This window comes from Bombina bombina, chromosome 1 (assembly GCF_027579735.1).
Source record: "Bombina bombina isolate aBomBom1 chromosome 1, aBomBom1.pri, whole genome shotgun sequence".
Lineage (NCBI taxonomy): Eukaryota > Metazoa > Chordata > Amphibia > Anura > Bombinatoridae > Bombina > Bombina bombina.
In genome coordinates this window covers 277,459,882-277,482,342 of record NC_069499.1, presented here as the reverse complement: position 1 = coordinate 277,482,342, position 22,461 = coordinate 277,459,882, and the positions used below count along the sequence as shown (strand labels likewise).

Genomic DNA, 22,461 nt, shown 5'->3' with positions numbered 1-22,461 from the left:
CAATGACCCCTTAAAGTCCCTCAAAAAACGTTATGTTTGCAATAAAAAAACGTTTTTTTCCTATCAGTGTCACCAGTAACCAATGAGCCCTTTATGCAAGCTGGGATTCCTACTAAGTGTCTGAATACAGCTTACCCTTCCCTCATGGGGATATTGCCAGCCTTTTCTAGAATTATCACAGTCTGTCTAGAAAAAAAATAGACTGAACATACCTCAATGCAGCTTAGCATGCAAACCGTTTCCCCAACTGAAGTTTTCCTGTACTCTTCAGCCCTTGTGAGAACAGCAGTGGATCTTAGTCACAAAGTGCTAAGATCATCATACTCCTTGCAGAAATCTTCATCCCTTTTCTGTCAGAGAGTGAATAGTACACACCGGTACCATTTAAAATAACAAACTTTTGCTTGAGAAAATAAAAACTAACATTTTTGTCACCACACTCACTTTACCCTTCCTAGTACTAAGAGTAGGCAAAGAGAATGACTGGGGGGTGGAGCTAAGGGAGGAGCTATATAGACAGCTCTGCTGTGGGTGCTCTTTGCCACTTCCTGTAAGGAAGGAGAATATCCCACAAGTATTGATGAATCCGTGTACTCGATACATCTTACAAGAGAAATACATTGCCTGCTTATTTTTACTTCCAAAATGTAGAAACTTGCATTTTCCCGTATTAAATCTAATTTTCCATTTACTTGCCCATACTTCTAATTTTTGCAGATCCCTTTGTAACGAAAGTTCATCCTACTCTGACCTAATGACCTTACTTAACTTAGTATCATCTGCAAAAATAGAGATGTCGCTATTTAATCCTTGCTCCAAGTCATTTATAAAAGTATTAAAAAGAACAGAGCTCAGTACTGATCCCTGGGGGACTCCACTGATTACCTTTGTCCAATCTGAGTATGATCCATTTAATACTACTCGTTGCTCCCTATCTTTTATCCAGTTATTTATCCATGAGCTAACATTTTCAGCTATTCCGAGTCCCTCAATTTTGTGCATTAATCTCTCATGTGGCACTGTATCAAATGCCTTTGCAAAATCTAGGTATATCAACCGATTCCCTTTTATCTATATTTTTACTTACCTTCTCGTACAATCTAATTAGATTAGTTTGACATGATCTATTTCTCCTAAAACCATGCTGATTAGAACTCATAATTTAGTTGTGTAGTCTTCACTTGGACTTTACAAAGCCTGTTTCTTAACACTATTTTCATACTGTATGCTTTAACCATGAAAAACACACACTATGCATGATCATAGGCTATACAATGTGAACAAATCTTACTTATGATACAATACACAATTCTGAGAACACAAGTACATCTAATACCCTTGGTAGCATATGTTGGTTTGTCTATCGCTTCATCACCAATAAAGAAGTCCAAATCATCCACTCCCTTCATCCAGGCGTCTCTGAGCTTGATCTCCAACCTTGGCTGACTCCTTGATAGCAATACCTATGACACCCATTTAATAGCTTTTTTAATAAACAATTTCAAAAAATCTTCTTACCAAGAGATCTCTTATTTTAGCAGACACGTCTATAACAATTGGAGAACATAAAGCTCTTTGTACTGTCAGTTTACAGTTGCTTGTACAATTGCAATCAATAAAAATAGTATTTTTTTTAATATAAATTGTCTGCTAGCTATACTGAATTCCTATATAGTACTGCTATAGAAAAAATAATTGATAAATCTATTTACATAAAAGCCTTGTGGGCCAACAAAACCTTTGTTAAAATTCAAAGGGACATTAAATAGTTTTCTTTATTAACATACACACACACAAAACATACATGGAATCATAAGATAATTAAGCACTACAGTGACAGCCAATCAAAGCAAGCATGTGGTAGCCCAGAGGCAGGTCACCCAAATTGTGCCATAGCGCAGTCTATGGCACTATGGCATAGGTTCGCCACCGCTGTACTAGACAATTTTGGAAGATCATATGAAGAAAAGGATACATGAAAGAGGGTGTGCTTATTGTACTACTCTAAGCGTAAAGAGCTCCCAACTGTTCAGTTTACTGTTCCCTGTGCTATTGCATGCTATTTGTTACTTACATACTAGGAACGTACTGTTACAGCAGTCATCAGTGATTCTAGCCTTTTAAAGTTTAACTACTAGCTTGACTTGGACAAGTGTGGGGGGAATTTCTTTGTTTAGACAAATAATGCTGATCAATTTAACATAGGTTTATGTATAGTATTTTGAAAACCAATAGGGTTAACATATTAAATGGGTAACATAAAAATGGACAAGGTTTTGTCTTTGTTAGGAACATGATGACATTTTAGAATTAGATTAAAATTCAGATGAAAAAATTATGGGCACTGACATTTGAAATCCAATTTACTTATAGTTTACTGGGTATTGTGCATTTAAAAGGGACAGTTTACACCAAAATTTTTCTCCCCTTTAATTTGTTGCAGATGCACTTTTTTTTTACCTGATGTAGTGTACTGAATTGTTTACAAGTAGCTCATTTACCCTTATTTCAGCATTTGAAATAGCTGATTTAGCCTGCAGTATCCCCACCTATACTGAAAGTTTCTGGTCTTAAAGGGGCAGTTAACTTACAAAACTAATGTTATATAATTCTGCATAGTGAAAAACTATATAACATTAGCTTACCGGCAGATTTATACATTGCCAATTAAAATGAATGTAGCTCGCTCCCGCTTTGGTCTAGTAGCAGGAGCGAGCTACATTCAGACAGTGTCTGCCGCAATGAGCTGTGGAAAAGCCAGACCCGCTCAGTAGAGAAAGGAGCGGCGTTCTGAAAAAAGGAGCTTTTACATAAAATTTACTCTGCAATACTTTAGTGTATAAATCTGCCAGTAAGCTAATGTTATATAATTCTGCAACTATGTGGCGGAATTACATAGCATTAGCTTGTAAGTTTACTGACCCTTTAAGTCCAAGGTATTGACAGGCAATATTAACAGTCAGCAGAGGAAATTTACACTCCCAGTGGGGGGAAGTAGAAGAGTTACAAACAGACACAAGGAAAGCACTGTGTGTGACACAAAGTGATAACCATAATGAAATCTCATTTTACCAGCAAGGTCAACCCATTTCAATAGGCTGTTGTTTCAAAGCACAAAACCAGCAATTTAATATCCACAAATAAACCTAGTCAATAAACCAGTCATTAGAAAAACATGTTTACTGTATACTGCCCCTTTAACTGTAAAATAATGGCTTTAATAAAATTTACATTCATAATACTTACATGATGGGATGATGAACTGAGGCTCGGTATTATCCAGCATAACCAAGTTTTGTGTACCTGAAATATAAAAATATATTTATAAAAGCTAAGGGAGGAAAATCAGTAGGGAATTTTGTAAGTTCTAATATGAGAAGTATCTTCATTATAATGCATTATTATTTATATACATTAACACTGTTAGTGTGTTACACTGATATAACACTACAATTTTAAGACGTATACAAATATAAACAATGTGGAAATGTTTGTAAACATCAGTATTTATAGATTTAAACAAGTAAAACCAATATATTCTGCACAGTAGTGTTCAGACAGAAGCTACAAAGTAATCAATATATTCAGCACATTTCGTTATGCCTCACAGCATTAGCCAACTCCCCAAGCTTAGGGCAGTTCAGACTATAGCACCCTTGATAAGGAAGGTTAAAGGTCCTGAAGACATGAGATTCCTCAGGATCCCTACCTACAAAGAGCAGCTTTGAGGAATTTTCAGCTTTACATATAGTGCTTTTCAGGGGGACTTTAAACCTGAAGAGCTAAAAACCAACCGTTACCAGTATAAAAAAGCTGGGTAGCCACAAGCAATACAGCTGCGCTAGAAGAACACGGCTAGTGAAACCAATCAGTAGGGGCAGTTACACATAGAAGCCTATCAGCAGTCATGTTTTACACAGGCAAAGTCCCACATGGGAGCCGCAAGCCTTTCCATAACTATGTATTTAACACATCTATAGTTTTAAATAAATCAATGGCAATTAGTATAGTATACATTTCTAGGGGGATTTACTTTTCCTGATATGAATTTGTTCAAGAGCTAGATGCCAGAAAAGTATAAAAAAAAAAAAAAAAAACATGCTGCTGAGCAATACATTATACTAAAATGTAGGTGCTGATAAAAAATTTTTTATTTATATACATCTATTTTTAAAATTTGTTGTGCGACTAACCCTCTGCACTTTGCCGTGTCTGACAGCATGAGAATGGAGGCTCCCATTGTAGCCTATGGAAGCGCATTCTCATGAGCGCAAGGCTTCCAGGGAAAGCAATGTCGCGTTTGCATTATTGCGTGTGCTGGTATTACTGAGAGGAGCGCAAATATTGTGCTCATGAAAGCTCCACTCGTAATCTAGGCCTTTGTGTTTAGCTTTGATAATTTTATTCTCACTCCAAGAGCCGAAATTCATTGCAGATCCCCAGCTGAGTTTAACACCTAATGGTTGATCATCTACGGCCTACAAGCGTTTTTCACTTTTAATGCTATCATAACCAATCAATCATTCTCGACAGCACTTTTTTCATCGTTTTGGTGATAAATTAGTACCCAAAAGTTTTAGAATGTAACATTGGATTTAAGCAAAGTTAAATAAACCATTTTAAAGTAAAAATCAGCTAAACTGACAAAAACAAACAAAACACATACAAGCCCACTCACTATACAATATAGTTAATAGAAAAAGGCGAAAGCTGAAATGCGTCTGACCAACTTTATTCAGCATGTAGAATATTTTTTAACTCTGTATGTAGCAGTTTCCTGATTTGGATTCACATAGAAGACTATGTTCTACCTGTTCTCCACTTTTCATTTTTTGTTAGTTTCCACTATACAATAATGTCTCTATTTAAATACTTGAGACACGTCACAGCATCACTACACACATAATAAATATATATACGGATTGGATTTTCAGATGGCAACAACACATCTGCAAGTTCAGAAAACAAGTGCAAGATTCTGTTCAACCCCATTGTTTGCAAGGCACATATGGCCACATAGAATGGACAAAAGTTAAATGACACTTTTACGTCATTCAAAAAGGGGATATGAAAGTCTGACTTGAACTTTCAAGATCAAAAAAAAAAAAAAAGGAGGATGAGAAGAGGAACTGAGGTCAGAAATGTTAGTGTATGTTGTATGCATCCCTAGCTTGAAACTATGAAAACTAGGGGGAGAGAGTCTTGTGGAGCAAGGCAGAGAGTTCCACAGAATAGGGGCCATTCTGGAGAAGTCCTGTAACCAGGAAAGTGGGGCGGTAACAAGAGAGGAGAAGAAATGAGCAAAGCGAAGGTAACAGGAGAGTTAGGGCTGGATTGGGCCACCGGGATACTGGGAAAAATCCTGGTGGGCCGCCGGCCGGCAGAGGCTGCTCAGACAGCTGCAGTGGAGGAGAGAGCGCACAGCGTCAGCCCAGCAAGAAGCAACTTGAATTTAGCACAGTTGAGTTGAACTTGTGTGAGGGAACGCAGCGGCAGTCGGAGCCGCCAGCAGCACTGCACACAGACTGACACACAGCCTCAGACAGCCACAGTCACTGACTGACCTCATTCACAGCTGAGCCTCAGCCGCTGTAGTCAGTCACAGTGCTCAGCTGACACAGCATAGAAAGGCCTGCCCAGGGGAGCTCTTAGCCAGGGATCATGTGAGAGATGGGGCTGGACTCAGTGTGTGTGTGTGGGGGGGGGGAAAGAGGCCAGTCGAGGTCTGCAAAGAGAGTGCTGCCCAGGCCCTGGATTTCACAACGACCTATTTCAGTCTGTGAGAGTGCTCACTGCTCCTCAAAGGTAAAATTATAGTATTTACCAGAAATATTAAAATATAATAACTTTAATCACACTGTGCTTGATAACAAGGGCCTAGGCTAGTGCTGTAGTGTTACTTTACTGTCTACTTTGAAGAAGAAAAAAAAAAAAATGTGGTGTTGTAACACACATACATATACAAGTAGCCCTCAGTTTACGCCGGGGTTAGGTTCCAGAAGGAATGGTTGTAAATCGAAACCGTTGTAAATTGAAACCCAGTTTATAATGTAAGTCAATGGGAAGTGAGGGAGATAGGTGTTACTTATGACAATTTTGTGAGGGGCCTGGAACCTAATACATTTTAAAAGCTTTGAAATGAAGACTTTAAATGCTAGACAGCATTATAAACTAGAGCTGCAACAACTAATCGTCATAATCAATAATAATCGATTATGAAAATAGTTGTCAACGAATCTCATAATCGATTAATTGATTAGTTGGTTTTTCAACCTTTATAAGTATATATTCGTTATTTTTAGAGCGGACTAGATATTTCCCCTAACCTTATAGCTGGTTATTTACCATTGCATATAGATATTCAAGATATTTTTATGTTAGAATGAAGTCAAGGGTTACTTTGAGAGGCCCCTTGCCAAGGTAGAAAAAACTTAGCATTGGTGAAGAGCTAAAAAAAAAAAATATCCCACTTTGGTGAAATTGGCAAAACCCTACTTATACACCTCAACAGCCTTTTCTCTGCTGCAGGAAATATAGCTGCAAACAGAGAACCAGCCTTAGACAGAAGCATGTGGACATGTTGAGATTTTTGCATTTCAATGCAAAGTTTCTGAAAGAGTGATTAACAGAATGTTATTAACAGTGATAGCCTAACTCTTTCTAGTTCTACCTTTTCAAACAGTTTGTGGTTTTGTTTTGTTTAATTATAAAACTGTGCTCTGAAGCATACAAATTGAAGAAACAGTTGTGTTAATGTAAAGTTTTAGTCTGAAGTTTATATTTGTAACACTCATTCTGTGGATTTTATTTAAAACATAGAAAACTATTATTGATTCTCTTTTTATCCGATTAGTCGATTAATCGAAAAAATAATCGGCCGATTAATCGATTATGAAAAACATAATTTATGCTTACCTGATAAATTCCTTTCTTCTGTTGTGTGATCAGTCCACGGGTCATCATTACTTCTGGGATATAACTCCTCCCCAACAGGAAATGCAAGAGGATTCACCCAGCAGAGCTGCATATAGCTCCTCCCCTCTACGTCAGTCCCAGTCATTCGACCAAGAATCAACGAGAAAGGAGTAACCAAGGGTGAAGTGGTGACTGGAGTATAATTTAAAAGATATTTACCTGCCTTAAAACAGGGCGGGCCGTGGACTGATCACACAACAGAAGAAAGGAATTTATCAGGTAAGCATAAATTATGTTTTCTTCTGTTATGTGTGATCAGTCCACGGGTCATCATTACTTCTGGGATACCAATACCAAAGCAAAAGTACACGGATGACGGGAGGGATAGGCAGGCTCATTATATAGAAGGAACCACTGCCTGAAGAACCTTTCTCCCAAAAATAGCCTCCGAAGAAGCAAAAGTGTCAAATTTGTAAAATTTGGAAAAAGTATGAAGCGAAGACCAAGTTGCAGCCTTGCAAATCTGTTCAACAGAGGCCTCATTCTTAAAGGCCCAAGTGGAAGCCACAGCTCTAGTGGAGTGAGCTGTAATTCTTTCAGGAGGCTGCTGACCAGCAGTCTCATAGGCTAAACGTATTATGCTACGAAGCCAAAAAGAGAGAGAGGTAGCAGAAGCTTTTTGACCTCTCCTCTGTCCAGAATAAACGACAAACAGGGAAGAAGTTTGGCGAAAATCTTTAGTTGCCTGCAAGTAGAACTTGAGGGCACGAACTACATCCAGATTGTGTAGAAGACGTTCCTTCTTTGAAGAAGGATTTGGACACAAGGATGGAACAACAATCTCTTGATTGATATTCCTGTTAGTGACCACCTTAGGTAAGAACCCAGGTTTAGTACGCAGAACTACCTTGTCTGAGTGAAAAATCAGATAAGGAGAATCACAATGTAAGGCTGATAACTCAGAGACTCTTCGAGCCGAGGAAATAGCCATTAAAAACAGAACTTTCCAAGATAACAATTTTATATCAATGGAATGAAGGGGTTCAAATGGAACACCCTGTAAAACGTTAAGAACTAAGTTTAAACTCCATGGCGGAGCAACAGCTTTAAACACAGGCTTGATCCTAGCTAAAGCCTGACAAAAAGCCTGGACGTCTGGATTTTCTGACAGACGCCTGTGTAACAAGATGGACAGAGCTGAAATCTGTCCCTTTAATGAACTAGCTGATAAACCCTTTTCTAACCCTTCTTGTAGAAAAGACAATATCCTAGAGATCCTAACCTTACTCCAGGAGTAATGTTTGGATTCGCACCAGTATAGGTATTTACGCCATATTTTATGGTAAATCTTTCTGGTAACAGGCTTCCTAGCCTGTATCAGGGTATCAATAACCGACTCAGAAAAACCACGTTTTGATAAAATCAAACGTTCAATTTCCAAGCAGTCAGCTTCAGAGAAGTTAGATTTTGATGTTTGAATGGACCCTGTATCAGAAGGTCCTGTCTTAGAGGTAGAGACCAAGGCGGACAGGAAGACATGTCCACTAGATCTGCATACCAAGTCCTGCGTGGCCATGCAGGCGCTATTAGAATCACTGATGCTCTCTCCTGCTTGATTTTGGCAATCAATCGAGGAAGCAGCGGAAAGGGTGGAAACACATAAGCCATCCCGAAGTTCCAAGGTGCTGTCAAAGCATCTATCAGAACCGCTCCCGGATCCCTGGATCTGGACCCGTAGCGAGGAAGTTTGGCGTTCTGGCGAGACGCCATGAGATCTATCTCTGGTTTGCCCCAACGTCGAAGTATTTGGGCAAAGACCTCCGGATGAAGTTCCCACTCCCCCGGATGAAAAGTCTGGCGACTCAAGAAATCCGCCTCCCAGTTCTCCACTCCCGGGATGTGGATTGCTGACAGGTGGCAAGAGTGAGACTCTGCCCAGCGAATTATCTTTGATACTTCCACCATTGCTAGGGAGCTTCTTGTCCCTCCCTGATGGTTGATGTAAGCTACAGTCGTGATGTTGTCCGACTGAAACCTGATGAACCCCCGAGTTGTTAATTGGGGCCAAGCTAGAAGGGCATTGAGAACTGCCCTCAATTCCAGAATGTTTATTGGAAGGAGACTCTCCTCCTGATTCCATAGTCCCTGAGCCTTCAGAGAATTCCAGACAGCGCCCCAACCTAGTAGGCTGGCGTCTGTTGTTACAATTGTCCAGTCTGGCCTGCTGAATGGCATCCCCCTGGACAGGTGTGGCCGATGAAGCCACCATAGAAGAGAATTTCTGGTCTCTTGATTCAGATTCAGAGTAGGGGACAAATCTGAGTAATCCCCATTCCACTGACTTAGCATGCATAATTGCAGAGGTCTGAGGTGTAGGCGTGCAAAAGGTACTATGTCCATTGCCGCTACCATTAAGCCGATCACCTCCATGCATTGAGCTACTGACGGGTGTTGAATGGAATGAAGGACACGGCATGCATTTTGAAGCTTTGTTAACCTGTCCTCTGTCAGGTAAATCTTCATTTCTACAGAATCTATAAGAGTCCCCAAGAATGGAACTCTTGTGAGAGGAAAAAGAGAGCTCTTCTTTTCGTTCACTTTCCATCCATGCGACCTTAGAAATGCCAGAACTAACTCTGTATGAGACTTGGCAGTTTGAAAGCTTGAAGCTTGTATTAGAATGTCGTCTAGGTATGGAGCTACCGAAATCCCTCGCGGTCTTAGTACCGCCAGAAGGGCACCCAGAACCTTTGTGAAGATTCTTGGAGCCGTAGCCAATCCGAATGGAAGAGCTACAAACTGGTAGTGCCTGTCTAAGAAGGCAAACCTTAGATACCGGTGATGATCTTTGTGGATCGGTATGTGAAGGTAAGCATCCTTTAAATCCACTGTGGTCATGTACTGACCCTCTTGGATCATGGGTAAGATTGTCCGAATAGTTTCCATTTTGAACGATGGAACTCTTAGGAATTTGTTTAGAATCTTTAAATCTAAGATTGGCCTGAAAGTTCCCTCTTTTTTGGGAACCACAAACAGGTTTGAGTAGAACCCTTGTCCTTGTTCCGACCGCGGAACCGGATGGATCACTCCCATTATTAACAGATCTTGTACGCAGCGTAGAAACGCTTCTTTCTTTATCTGGTTTATTGACAACCTTGACAGATGAAATCTCCCTCTTGGGGGAGATAATTTGAAGTCTAGAAGGTATCCCTGAGATATGATCTCTAGTGCCCAGGGATCCTGAACATCTCTTGCCCAGGCCTGGGCGAAGAGAGAGAGTCTGCCCCCCACTAGATCCGGTCCCGGATCGGGGGCTCTCGGTTCATGCTGTCTTTGGGGCAGCAGCAGGTTTCCTGGCCTGCTTGCTCTTGTTCCAGGACTGGTTAGGCTTCCAGCCTTGCCTGTAACGAGCAACAGCTCCTTCCTGTTTTGGTGCAGTGGAGGTTGATGCTGCTCCTGTTTTGAAGTTCCGAAAGGGACGAAAATTAGACTGTCTAGCCTTAGCTTTGGCTTTGTCTTGAGGTAGGGCGTGGCCCTTACCTCCTGTAATGTCAGCGATAATCTCTTTCAAACCGGGCCCAAATAAAGACTGCCCCTTGAAAGGTATATTAAGTAATTTGGACTTAGAAGTAACATCGGCTGACCAGGATTTTAGCCACAGCGCCCTACGTGCCTGTATGGCGAATCCTGAGTTCTTAGCCGTAAGTTTGGTTAAATGTACTACGGCCTCCGAAATGAAGGAATTAGCTAGTTTAAGGACTCTAAGCCTGTCCGTAATGTCGTCTAGCGTAGATGAACTAAGGTTCTCTTCAAGCGACTCAATCCAAAATGCTGCCGCAGCCGTAATCGGCGCGATACATGCAAGGGGTTGTAATATAAAACCTTGTTGAACAAACATTTTCTTAAGGTAACCCTCTAATTTTTTATCCATTGGATCTGAGAAAGCACAGCTATCCTCCACCGGGATAGTGGTACGCTTAGCTAAAGTAGAAACTGCTCCCTCCACCTTGGGGACCGTTTGCCATAAGTCCCGAGTGGTGGCGTCTATTGGAAACATCTTTCTAAATATTGGAGGGGGTGAGAACGGCACACCGGGTCTATCCCACTCCTTAGTAACAATTTCAGTTAGTCTCTTAGGTATAGGAAAAACGTCAGTACTCGCCGGTACCGCAAAGTATTTATCCAACCTACACAGTTTCTCTGGTATTGCAACGGTGTTACAATCGTTGAGAGCTGCTAAGACCTCCCCTAGTAATACACGGAGGTTCTCCAATTTAAATTTAAAATTTGAAATATCTGAGTCCAATCTGTTTGGATCAGAACCGTCACCCACAGAATGAAGCTCTCCGTCCTCATGCTCTGCGAGCTGTGACGCAGTATCAGACATGGCCCTAGCATTGTCAGCGCACTCTGTTCTCACCCCAGAGTGATCACGCTTGCCCCTTAGTTCTGGTAATTTAGACAAAACTTCAGTCATAACAGTAGCCATATCTTGTAATGTTATCTGTAATGGCCGCCCAGATGTACTAGGCGCCAAAATATCACGCACCTCCCGGGCGGGAGATGCAGGTACTGCCGCGTGAGGAGAGTTAGTCGGCATAACTCTCCCCTCGCTGTTTGGTGAAATTTGTTCACATTGTACAGATTGACTTTTATTTAAAGTAGCATCAATACAGTTAGTACATAAATTTCTATTGGGCTCCACCTTGGCATTGGAACAAATGACACAGATATCTTCCTCTGAGTCAGACATGTTTAACACACTAGCAAAAAACTTACAACTTGGTTATAATCTTTTTTAGCAAAAAACGTACTGTGCCTCAAAGAGGTACTAACGATTAAATGACAGTTGAAATAATGAACTGAAAAAACAGTTATAGCATCAAACTTTAAAACAACAAAACTTTTAGCAAAGGTTTGTTCCCATTAGTAAAATAACAATAATTAAATTTGACATAAAAAATACAAAGCAACGTTTTTATTCACAGTCACTATAAGAATTCTCACAGCTCTGCTGAGAGAATTTACCTCCCTTCAAAGAAGTTTGAAGACCCCTGAGATCTATCAGAGATGAACCGGATCATGCAGGAAATATAAAAGTAACTGACTGGTATTTTTTGATGCGTAGCAAAGAGCGCCAAAAACGGCCCCTCCCTCTCCCACACAGCAGTGAAGAGAAACGAAACTGTCACAATTAAAGCAAAAAAACTGCCAAGTGGAAAATAATGCCCAAATATTTATTCACACAGTACCTCAGCAATGTAAACGATTCTACATTCCAGCAAAAACGTTTAACATGATAAATAGTTATTAAAAAGGATTAGTGACCTTTAACAGAGTAGTTCCGGTGAAATACCATCCCCAGAATACTGAAGTGTATACATACATGTCATTTTAACGGTATGGCAGGATTTTCTCATCAATTCCATTCAGAAAATAAAAACTGCTACATACCTCAATGCAGATTCATCTGCCCGCTGTCCCCTGATCTGAAGCCTTTACCTCCCTCAGATGGCCGAGAACAGCAATATGATCTTAACTACTCCGGTTAAAATCATAGTAAAAAACTCTGACAGATTCTTCCTCAAACTCTGCCAGAGAAGTAATAACACGCTCCGGTGCTATTTTAAAATAACAAACTTTTGATTGAAGTCATAAAAACTAAGTATAATCACCATAGTCCTCTCACACATCCTATCTAGTCGTTGGGTGCAAGAGAATGACTGGGACTGACGTAGAGGGGAGGAGCTATATGCAGCTCTGCTGGGTGAATCCTCTTGCATTTCCTGTTGGGGAGGAGTTATATCCCAGAAGTAATGATGACCCGTGGACTGATCACACATAACAGAAGAAATAATAGTTAGTTGCAGCCCTATTATAAACCTAATAAAATAATCACACAACACAGAATATATAATTAAACTAAGTTAAATGAACAAAAACATTTGCTAAACAGCATTATAAACCTAATATAATAATCACACAACACAGACTTCACTTGCATTTTTCTGCAAACAGTTCTTTCTATGCATTCCAATCTGGACTGAGTTATAGACAGGAAGATCTTGTTCCTTTGAAATCTGCTCGATAGCTCAGGTCTGGTTAAATTGATTAATTTCAGCTTGCTTGGCTTTGCTGCAACACAAGTGGACAGCTCCACCTACTGGCTATTTTAATAAATGCACTGCTTCTTAATGCTTTTCAATAGCAGTCACATGACTGGAAAAAAAGGTTGTTATTCTGAAACAGTGTAAATTGAACCGTTGTAAAACGAGGGCCACCTGTATGTTGAAGGGAAAACCAGGGGCATGGCTGGGCTGGAGGGGGCGTGGCTAGGCTGAAGGAGGCAGGGCTGGGTCGGTCTATACAAATTTCCAGGGCCGGTCTGATTTCCCAGTCTGGCCCTGGGAGAGTATCAGGAGATGAGGTCTGAGATATAGGGTGGAGCAGTGTTATTGAGGGCCTTGAATGTCAGTCAGGATTTTGTGCTTTATTCTGGAGGCTAGAGGAAGCCAGTGAATGGATTGGCAGAGAGGTGCAGCAAATGAGTAGCAACATGTAAGGAAGATCAGCCTGGCAAAGGCATTCATAATGGATTGTAAAGGAGATTGACGGCAGCCATGGGAGACCAGAGAGGATGGAGTTGCAAAAGTCAAGGATGCAAATGATGAGTATGTGTGAGGAAGTGGTGAATTTTGGAGATGTTTTTAAAAGGTGGAAATGTCAGGAAATGGCCAAAGATCTTTCTTTCACTCCTCATGTGCAGTCTGAGTCAAGTGTGACCCCAAGATATCGGGCATGCGGGGTTGGGGTAATTAGGTTATCAAAAGTTATAGAAAGATGAGGGATAGAGATTTTGGAAAAAGGGGGAAATAAGGTCATCAGTTTTGGAGAAATTTAGCTTTAAAATGACCAGTAAATACATTTGATTTGCATAATCAACACATGCATGATAAGAGAATGTAATAGCACAGTCTGAACTTCAAACGTAGTACTAGATTTTTTAAAAAATGTCAAAGTATGTCCCCTACCTCCCCCGTCCCATGTGACGGCCATCGGCCAATCATAAATACATTCACATATAATCTGTTACTTCTTGCACATGCTCAGTGGGGGGGGGGGGGGATAAGAAAACTGCACATTTTGTTAATGGAAGTAAATTGGAAAGTTATTTAAAATTGCATGCTCTACCTGAATAATGAAAGTTTTATTTTGACTTGAGTATTCCTTCAAAGGGACATGAAACCCAGAATTTGCCTCTTATTATCCAGAAAGAGAACACAATTTAAAAAAAAGTTTCCAATTTACTTCTCTTATTAAATTTGCTATTTTATGTTATTCTTTGTTGGAGATATCTAGATAGGTAACATGCACATGTCTGAAGCACGACATGATAGGAAATAGTGCTGCCACCTAGTGCTCTTGCGTTGCAAAACTACTGCCATATAGTGCTGCAGACACGTGCACACTCCTGAACTTATCTTCCTTCTTTTCAACAAAGGATAACAAAAAAAAAGACAATTTGATAATAAAAGTAAACTGGAAAGTTGTTTAAAATTGTATGTTTTATTGGAGTGACGAAAGAAAAATTTGGGGTTTTATGTCTCTTTAAAGTAGTGAGAGGATATTAGTGATGAAATATTAGAAAGACAGTTAGTGACTAGGGTTAGCAAGGAGTAGATAGGTCTGGTGCAGAGAGGTAAATTTGGGTGTCATCACAAACAAATAATACTGAAAGCCATGGGACTCTGATATAGATTGAGAAGAGAAGGGGTCCAAGGACAGAGCCTTGTGGTAGCCCCAACAGAGTATCTGGGTATGCTCTCATGGAAAGGAGCACTACTCGACTCATGATAGTGCACATGCACAATTTGCCTCAGATTATATTTCTATGAGGGCCTGCACTAACATTAATTTAAACAACTTTTCAATTTACTTTTATCATCAAATTTGCTTTGTTCTCTTGGTATTTTTAGTTGAAAGCTAAACCTAGGTAAGCTCATATGCCAAATTCTAAGCCTTTGAATGTTGTCTCTTATCTGAATGCATTTGACAGTCTCTCTCATCTATAGGGTGTTAGTTCATGTGTGCCATAGAGATAACATTGTGCTCATTGCCGTGGAGTTATGAGAGGGCACTGATTGGCTAAAACGCAAGTCTTTCAAAAGAACTGAGATAAGGGGGCAGTTTGCAGAGGCTTAGATACAAGGTAATCACAGGAGGTAAAGTATATTAATATAACCGTGTTGGCTATGCAAAAGTGGGGAATGGGTAATAAAGAAATGATCTATCTTTTTAACCCTGTCCCTTTAACACATACATACATACATAATTGCGCACACACACAAACCCTCGAGCCCTTCCCACTCCTGCCACTAGTCTCTTTATTTAACCCTTCCCAAAAACCTTTCCTTATTTTTAACCTTTTGTTTCACATTTAGCATTTTAACCTGTTTTTAAACACACGATAACTAGAGTTAAAAGGGATATGAAACCCAAAATGTTTCTTTCATTATTTAGATAGAGAAAATTATTTTAAACTTGTTTCTAATTTACTTCTATTATTTAATTTGCTTCCTGCTCTTGTTATCCTTTGCTGAAAGGTTTATATTGGCAAGCTCAGGAGCAGCAAAGAACCTAGGTTCTAGCTGCTGATTGGTCACTGCATATATATATATATATATAATTATATATATATATATATATATATATATATATATATATATATATATATATATATATATATATATATATATATATATATATATATATATATACATACACATACATACACACACACACCGATTGTCATTGGCTCACCCATGTCTTCAGTTAGAAACTGGTAGCGTATTGCTGCTCCTTCAACAAATGATACCAAGAGAATGAAACAAATTAGATAAGTAAATTAGAAAGGTTTTTAAAAATGTATTCTCTATCGAATCATGAAAGAAAAATTTTAGGCTTCATGTCCCTTTAATTCTTCTGAAAAAGTAGGTACCAAGTATAAACAAGACAAGCTGTATTTTGATTTGCAAGATGAGCATAACACTTTGCCAATGACTTGTAATATGAGGGATAATGAGCACACTACTACTGCTTCCCACAGAAACAATCTAATTATAAGGTGCATTGAAACGGTTAGGTTAAAGATTTTAACCAAACAACTTATTATACCTAACCATGCTGTATTGTTTACGCAAGGGCAAGATAACACACCACACATATGTTGACCCTTGAATGGAAAAAGAGATACCCACATGTACCTATATTCCCCAGCTTTGCACACATTGTTAATACTAAAGAGACAGTGTACACCAATTTGTATTTAACTGCATGTAAAAGACACTACCATAAAGAATAATCTGCACGATACTGATCTAAAAATCAAGTATAAAACCGTTTAAAAACGTACTTAGAAGCTCCCAGTTTAGCACTGTTGAAAAGGTTAGCTGTAGAATACCCACTGATAGTGGATCTATAGCAAATAAAAACAGACCATTTCCCCTCCCTCTTCATATGAAAAGACCCTTTACACAAACAGGAGCAAGCTGGAGTATGTATAATCAGTATTCTCCTAAAACTTTGGGGCTTGCTTAGGAGTCTGAAAATCAGCACAAGGTATTTTAAAAATAAGCAAAACTATACATAAAAAAGCTGTATAGGCCTAAATAAATGGATCTACAAAAAAGGTATGCAAAGGACAAATCTAGTGTACAATGTCCCTTTAAAAAGGGACATAAACACTATATAATATGTACTTTAAAGTGAATGTAAAGTCAGAAAAAAAAAGTGGCTGTTTAACTAATCTGTACAAAAGAAAGCATTTGATGGATTTGTAAACAGGAAAATCTGACACTCACTTTAATTACTTTACCTGTAAATTATACTGCAGTGCCTCACCATTAACCCTTTCTTTTTTGTTTCTGAATTGTAAAGCTCTAACTCCCCCCATACATTTCCTTCTATGGTTGTATCTATATTGTTCTTTTGGTAGAATGCAAACTTGAATAGGGAGCAAGCCTAGAAGCTGTGAACTTAGTTGAAATACAAATGCCTGTGACTAAACACTGATAAGGGTGGGTGGAGTTAGCTGCTCCAGGCAGCATAGCCTATTTAATTTCATTTTGCTTATTTTTGAAAATTTTAAAATACTTGCTGCACTTTATAAACAATTTTTTTATGCAAACTATGTTTAATTCATTAGCCCTTTAGGCTATGCACAGATCTCAACCTATTTTATGTCCCTTTAAATATACGTTATAACTCTAAACCTCTGCCTGTTTCTAAGCCACTGTAGGCTGCCTCTTATTGCATCTTTTTTAGCTCTTTGCAGCAATACAGTGATAGCTTCATATCTGCCACTATAAATAACATTGCATTCACTCGTGGAGTTAAGCACAAACTGGCACTAATGGTTAAAATGCAAGTTTGTAAAAAGCACTGAGATAAGGAGCAGTCTGCAGAGGCTTAGATACAAGTTAAAAGGGACATGAAAACCCTTTATTTTCTTTCATAAGTTAGAAAGATCATGCCAATTTTAAACAACTTTCTAATTGACTTCTATTACTCTAATTTCCCTTCATTCTCGTGATATCCTTTGCTGAAAAGCATATCTAGATAGGCTCAGTAGCTGCTGACTGGTGGATGCACATAGATGTCTCAAGTGATTGGCTAACCATGAGCATTGCTATTTTATCAACAAAGGATATCTAGCGAATGAAGCAAATTAGATAGACGTAAAATGAAATAGTTTAAAATTGTATTCTCTATCTGAATCATGAAAGAAAAATGTGGGGTTTAGTGTCCCTTTAATTACAGAGGTGAAAATGATATTAACATAACAGAGTTGGTCATGCAGAACTGGGGAACAGTTGATAAAGGAACTATCTTTTCGAACAATAAGAAATATCAAGTAGACTTTGTCCCTTCATTAAAGAGAGATTATTAAAAACCGGGCACCGATTCATCTGAATTGACATTCACTTTAAGTCCATGCTTTTCATTAAAAGATACCAAGACAACAAACACATTTTGATAATAAAAGTAAATAAAGTTTAAAATGACATGCTCTAGGTGTATTGTGAAAGAAAGATTTTGGGTTTCATGTCCCTTTTAAAGGAAGAAAAAAAAATGTCAGCATCGGCCTTATCAAAACAGAAATGAAATACTCTTGCATGTTTGGAATATACAAAATTCCTAAAGACGCCTAACAACCGTGATAAAACCACCTCCTGTCCAGGCTTGTTTTTAACATGCTGCTCGCATTACTGAATAGGTTACAACTCTTAAAGGTGTTTAGGCTAGTAAATTCCCTGCTCTGAAATCCAAAGGTCAGTAGATTTTGGATTGTACTTTAAAAGTGTTTAACTGACATATACCAATGACTGAACATATCAAATGCAGTTTACAGCAAACATAAAAAATAACTAAAAAAAGAGAAGTATTTAACGTATATATTTGAAAAAACAAAACCCAGTCACACTTACAAAGCTCTAAAGACCACAGCAGAAAGCAACTAATTGGAGTCAAAAGATATACAAAATAAGCAACATTAGGGTTTTGAAAATGTGATTGAATTTTTCAAGGAGACATGTAATGCATGTGGTGCAGAGTGAGAAGTACCCTATCTTTATCCGATGACAACTGAGTATCTAGAGTGTATAAACAATGGCCTTGGTAAAAAATATAGCCCCCTATCAAGCCTGGAATTTGCACTTCCACGCCTATATGAATAGGAAAGCCCCCAATTTTCAGAGTTAACCTCTTAACGACCAGCTTCGTACCCTGTACTATGCTGGTCGTTTCTGCCTTAAGGACCAGCTGCAGTCCTGGGCTACTCTGTGCCACGACTCTCGCTCAAAACTGCGAGATTGGCTTTTTCTGCATGCCCCACGAGTGGGGCACTACAGAAATAGATTTGCAGAGTTACTGATGCAGAGAGGGTCACTCTGTGGTCCTCTCTGCAACGGACAGCGGTGGTCCGATCGTTGGCGAGTGGGAGCAATAGCATGGGAGGCGGGGTCGTGGGCGGCCCCATAACGGTGTGTGTTCTGGATCATGTCCGTGAGCGTGCACAATAGGCGGTGGGCGGGGGCTTGGGAGTGCACGTAATCCAACTACTGCTGCGAAGGAGGGGAAAAGGAAAAACATTTTTTGGAAAGGGATCCGGGAAGGTGGGGGGGGGGGGAAGCTACACTACAGAAAATAAAAAGGTATTATATTTTTTTTTTTACAAAAAAAAGGGCAAAATTTATAACCAAACTAGGTACTGGCAGACAGCTGCCAGTACCTAAGATGGTGGCCAGTAGGTCGAGGGGGGGAGGAATTAGGGAGGTGCTGGGGGATCCTACACTAAATCAAAAAAAAAAAAAAAAAATCCTTCATTTTTATACTGGCAGACTTTCTGCCAGTACTTAAGATGGTGGTGCCTATTGTGAGGTGGGGCGGAGGGAAGAGAGACGTTTGAGAGGGATCAGGGGGTGGGATGTGTCAGGTGGGTGGCTGATCTCTACACTAAAGCTAAAGCTAAAATTAACCCTACAAGCTACCTAATTAACCCCTTCACTGCTGGGAATACTACAAGTACGATGCACAGTGGCAATTAGCGGCCTTCTAATTAACAAAGATCAATCCCAAAGTCATGTCTGCTATTTCTGAATAAAGGGGATCCCAAAGAAGCATTTACAACCATTTGTGCCATAAATTGCACAAGCTGTTTGTTAAATAATTTCAGTGAGAAACCTAAAGTTTGTAAAATGTTTGTGAAAAAGTGAACGATTTTTTTTATTTTATGGCATTTGGTGGTAATATAGTGGCATGAAATATACCAAAATGGGCCTAGATCAATACTTTGAGTTGTCTACTACACTAAAGCTAAAATTAAACCCTACAAGCTTGCCAATTAACCCCTTCACTGCTGGTCATAATACAAGTGTGGTGCGCAGCAGCATTTAGCGGCCTTCCAATTACCAAAAAGTAATGCCAAAAACCCATAAATGGCTGCTATTTCTGAACAAAGAGGATCCCAGAGAAGCATTTACAACCAGTTTTGCATAATAGCACAAGCTGTAATTTTAGTTAGAAACAAAAGTTTGTGAAAAAGTTAGTGATTTTTTTTAATTTTATCGCATTTGCAGTAAAATGGTGGCATGAAATATACCAAAATGGGCCTAGATCAATACTTTTGGGTTGTCTACTAAAAAAAATATTTAAATGTGAAGGGATATTCAGGGATTCCTGACAGATGTCAGTGTTACATTGTAACTATTGCTTATTTTGAAAAAAATAATATGTTTGGGAAATAGCAAAGTGCTACTTGTACTTAATTGCCCTATACTTGCAAAAAAGCAAAGAACATGTAATCATTGGGTATTTCTAAACTCAGGACAAAATTTAGGAAACTATTTAGCATGGGTGTTTTTGGTGGTTGTAGATGTGCAACAGATTTTTGGGGGTCAAAGTTAGAAAAAGTGTGTTTTTTTCCATTTTTTTCCTCATATTTTATAATTTTTTATAGTAAATTAAAGGATATGATGAAAATAATGCTATATCTTTAGAAAGTCCATTTAATGGCGAGAAAAATTAAAATGTGTGTAAAATCCCTGTAAGAGTGAGCTACAAATCTTTAAGGTATACAAGGGTTTTAGATATAGATGCATGAAGAAGATCTACAAACATTAGGAACCTAGAGGATTATAATATGGTCTGCCTTCCTGAATTTGTCATGCACTGCTGAAATGGGAAGCACTAAAAAGGTGTGCCTTTACACATTCCCCGCACATCTTGGCCTTTCTGAAGAACAACCAGTAACTGCTGAGCATGACTCAAGACAGGAAATCAAAGCCACAAAACTGCATGAAAAGCAGACACTAAGTTCTCATACGCAAGGGACTAAAGAATATGCACAGGTCATCTAATAGTATTTAAACTACTGTTATTAGTATTTTTACATTTTAAAAAAAGAAAATATTAATGTTTCACATGGGTACCACAACTAAAAAATAAAACTTTATCAGAAGATGGAGGAATGTACTAGTTGTGATACGGGGAATGGCTGGAACAGGGTGTCACTGCTATAGTTCATAATAGGAAAATACAAAAGGAATGTTATAAAGGTAACACAAATTAGTTTGCTTATTCAGTTAGATTCTCTTACAATCCTGAATACATCATTTACACAATAACTACAAAGATTCTGAGGCAGAAAAGAGAATGTTTTCTTTCAGAATCCACAAAAACACAACTTTAGCACAATAGCAATGTGCATACACCATTGCTGACCATAGGATTTACTTTAGTATGGGCCAGAAGACTTCCTTATAAGGAAGAAAGCAAGAAAAAAAGGAAAGAAAGCAGGAAGTAGCCACAGAAAAGGGAAGTGTTATAAGTAAGCTTAAAACTACTCATCAAAAGCCCTAAAAACACTTAAATACCATAAAAATGCACAATGTGCTGTAATTTATCACAAACACATAGCAGCTTTATAATACACACACAAAATACAGTGCATGTATACAGCCCTTAATAAAACTCACTCAACTCTATACACTTCCAAATTCAAGAAACATGATACTCAAATTTTCTTTCATGATTCAGATGGAGCATACATTTTAAAACAGCTTTCCAATTTATTTCTATTATCAGTTTTGCTTGCTTCATTCATTCTCTTGGTATCCTTAATTGAAGGAGCAGCAATGCACTTCCAGGAGCTAGCTGAACACATTGGGTGAGCCATGAAGAGAGGCAAATAAGTGCAGTTACTAATGGCAGCTAGCTCCCAGCCCCTGAGCCTACCTTGGTTAACTTGTCAAAGGATAGCAAGTGAACTAGGCAAATAAGATAGAAGTGAATTGGAAAGTTGTTTAAAACTGCCATGCTCTATCTGAATAATGAAAGAAAATGTTAGGGTTACATGCCCCTTTTAAAAAGGAACAGAGTATCCAACACAGTCACATACATTGGGAGTGCCACACATTGATTAAGCTACATTTACACAGTGTGTTAAACACCAATAACAGTATCAGACAGGCAAGGGCTGTTTTTTTCTTACAGGTGGGCTACAAACAATTCATGCATGCACATGCATGTAGTATGTGTCATAGAAACACACAATGGCTATGCTACAGTGATACCACACTGCACAAAAATATGTAAATACATATATGCATTATATTTCATTTTAAGAGTACACGTTAATCATTGATAACTAGATTGAGAAATACATGGATTACAATTATGCATTTATTAGGTCCCCCATTATAGAGGCAGAGATAAAGTGCTGTGTTATAGAATGCCACATTATTTTAAAATTATAGCTTTCACTGTAAATTGTTAGGATGATTAGCATAGTGCTGGCAGCAATACTTTCCCATTTATATTACTTATAACGCATTGTTTGGAGTATATGGATATATATATATATATATATATATATATATACACACATACATATACACACACACATACATATACACATACACACACTAACATCCTGATACATTTACCACCAATGTAATATTTACACCAATAATTACTTATGTATCGAAC

The 22,461-nt window shown here is 38.7% G+C and overlaps 1 protein-coding gene across 1 annotated transcript in view; it reads right to left on the bottom strand.

Moving 5' to 3' along the window:
- ACTR3 (actin related protein 3) overlaps nucleotides 1–22,461 on the bottom strand; it is a 147,786-nt gene that overhangs the window by 124,876 nt on the left and 449 nt on the right. The window contains exons 2-3 of the mRNA XM_053712022.1: nucleotides 3,247–3,303; nucleotides 1,340–1,463 (exon numbers count right to left, since the gene is read on the bottom strand). Of these exons, the coding sequence (XP_053567997.1) occupies nucleotides 1,340–1,409 (70 nt within the window). The 5' untranslated portion in view covers nucleotides 1,410–1,463; nucleotides 3,247–3,303. The remainder of the gene's footprint in view (nucleotides 1–1,339; nucleotides 1,464–3,246; nucleotides 3,304–22,461) is intronic.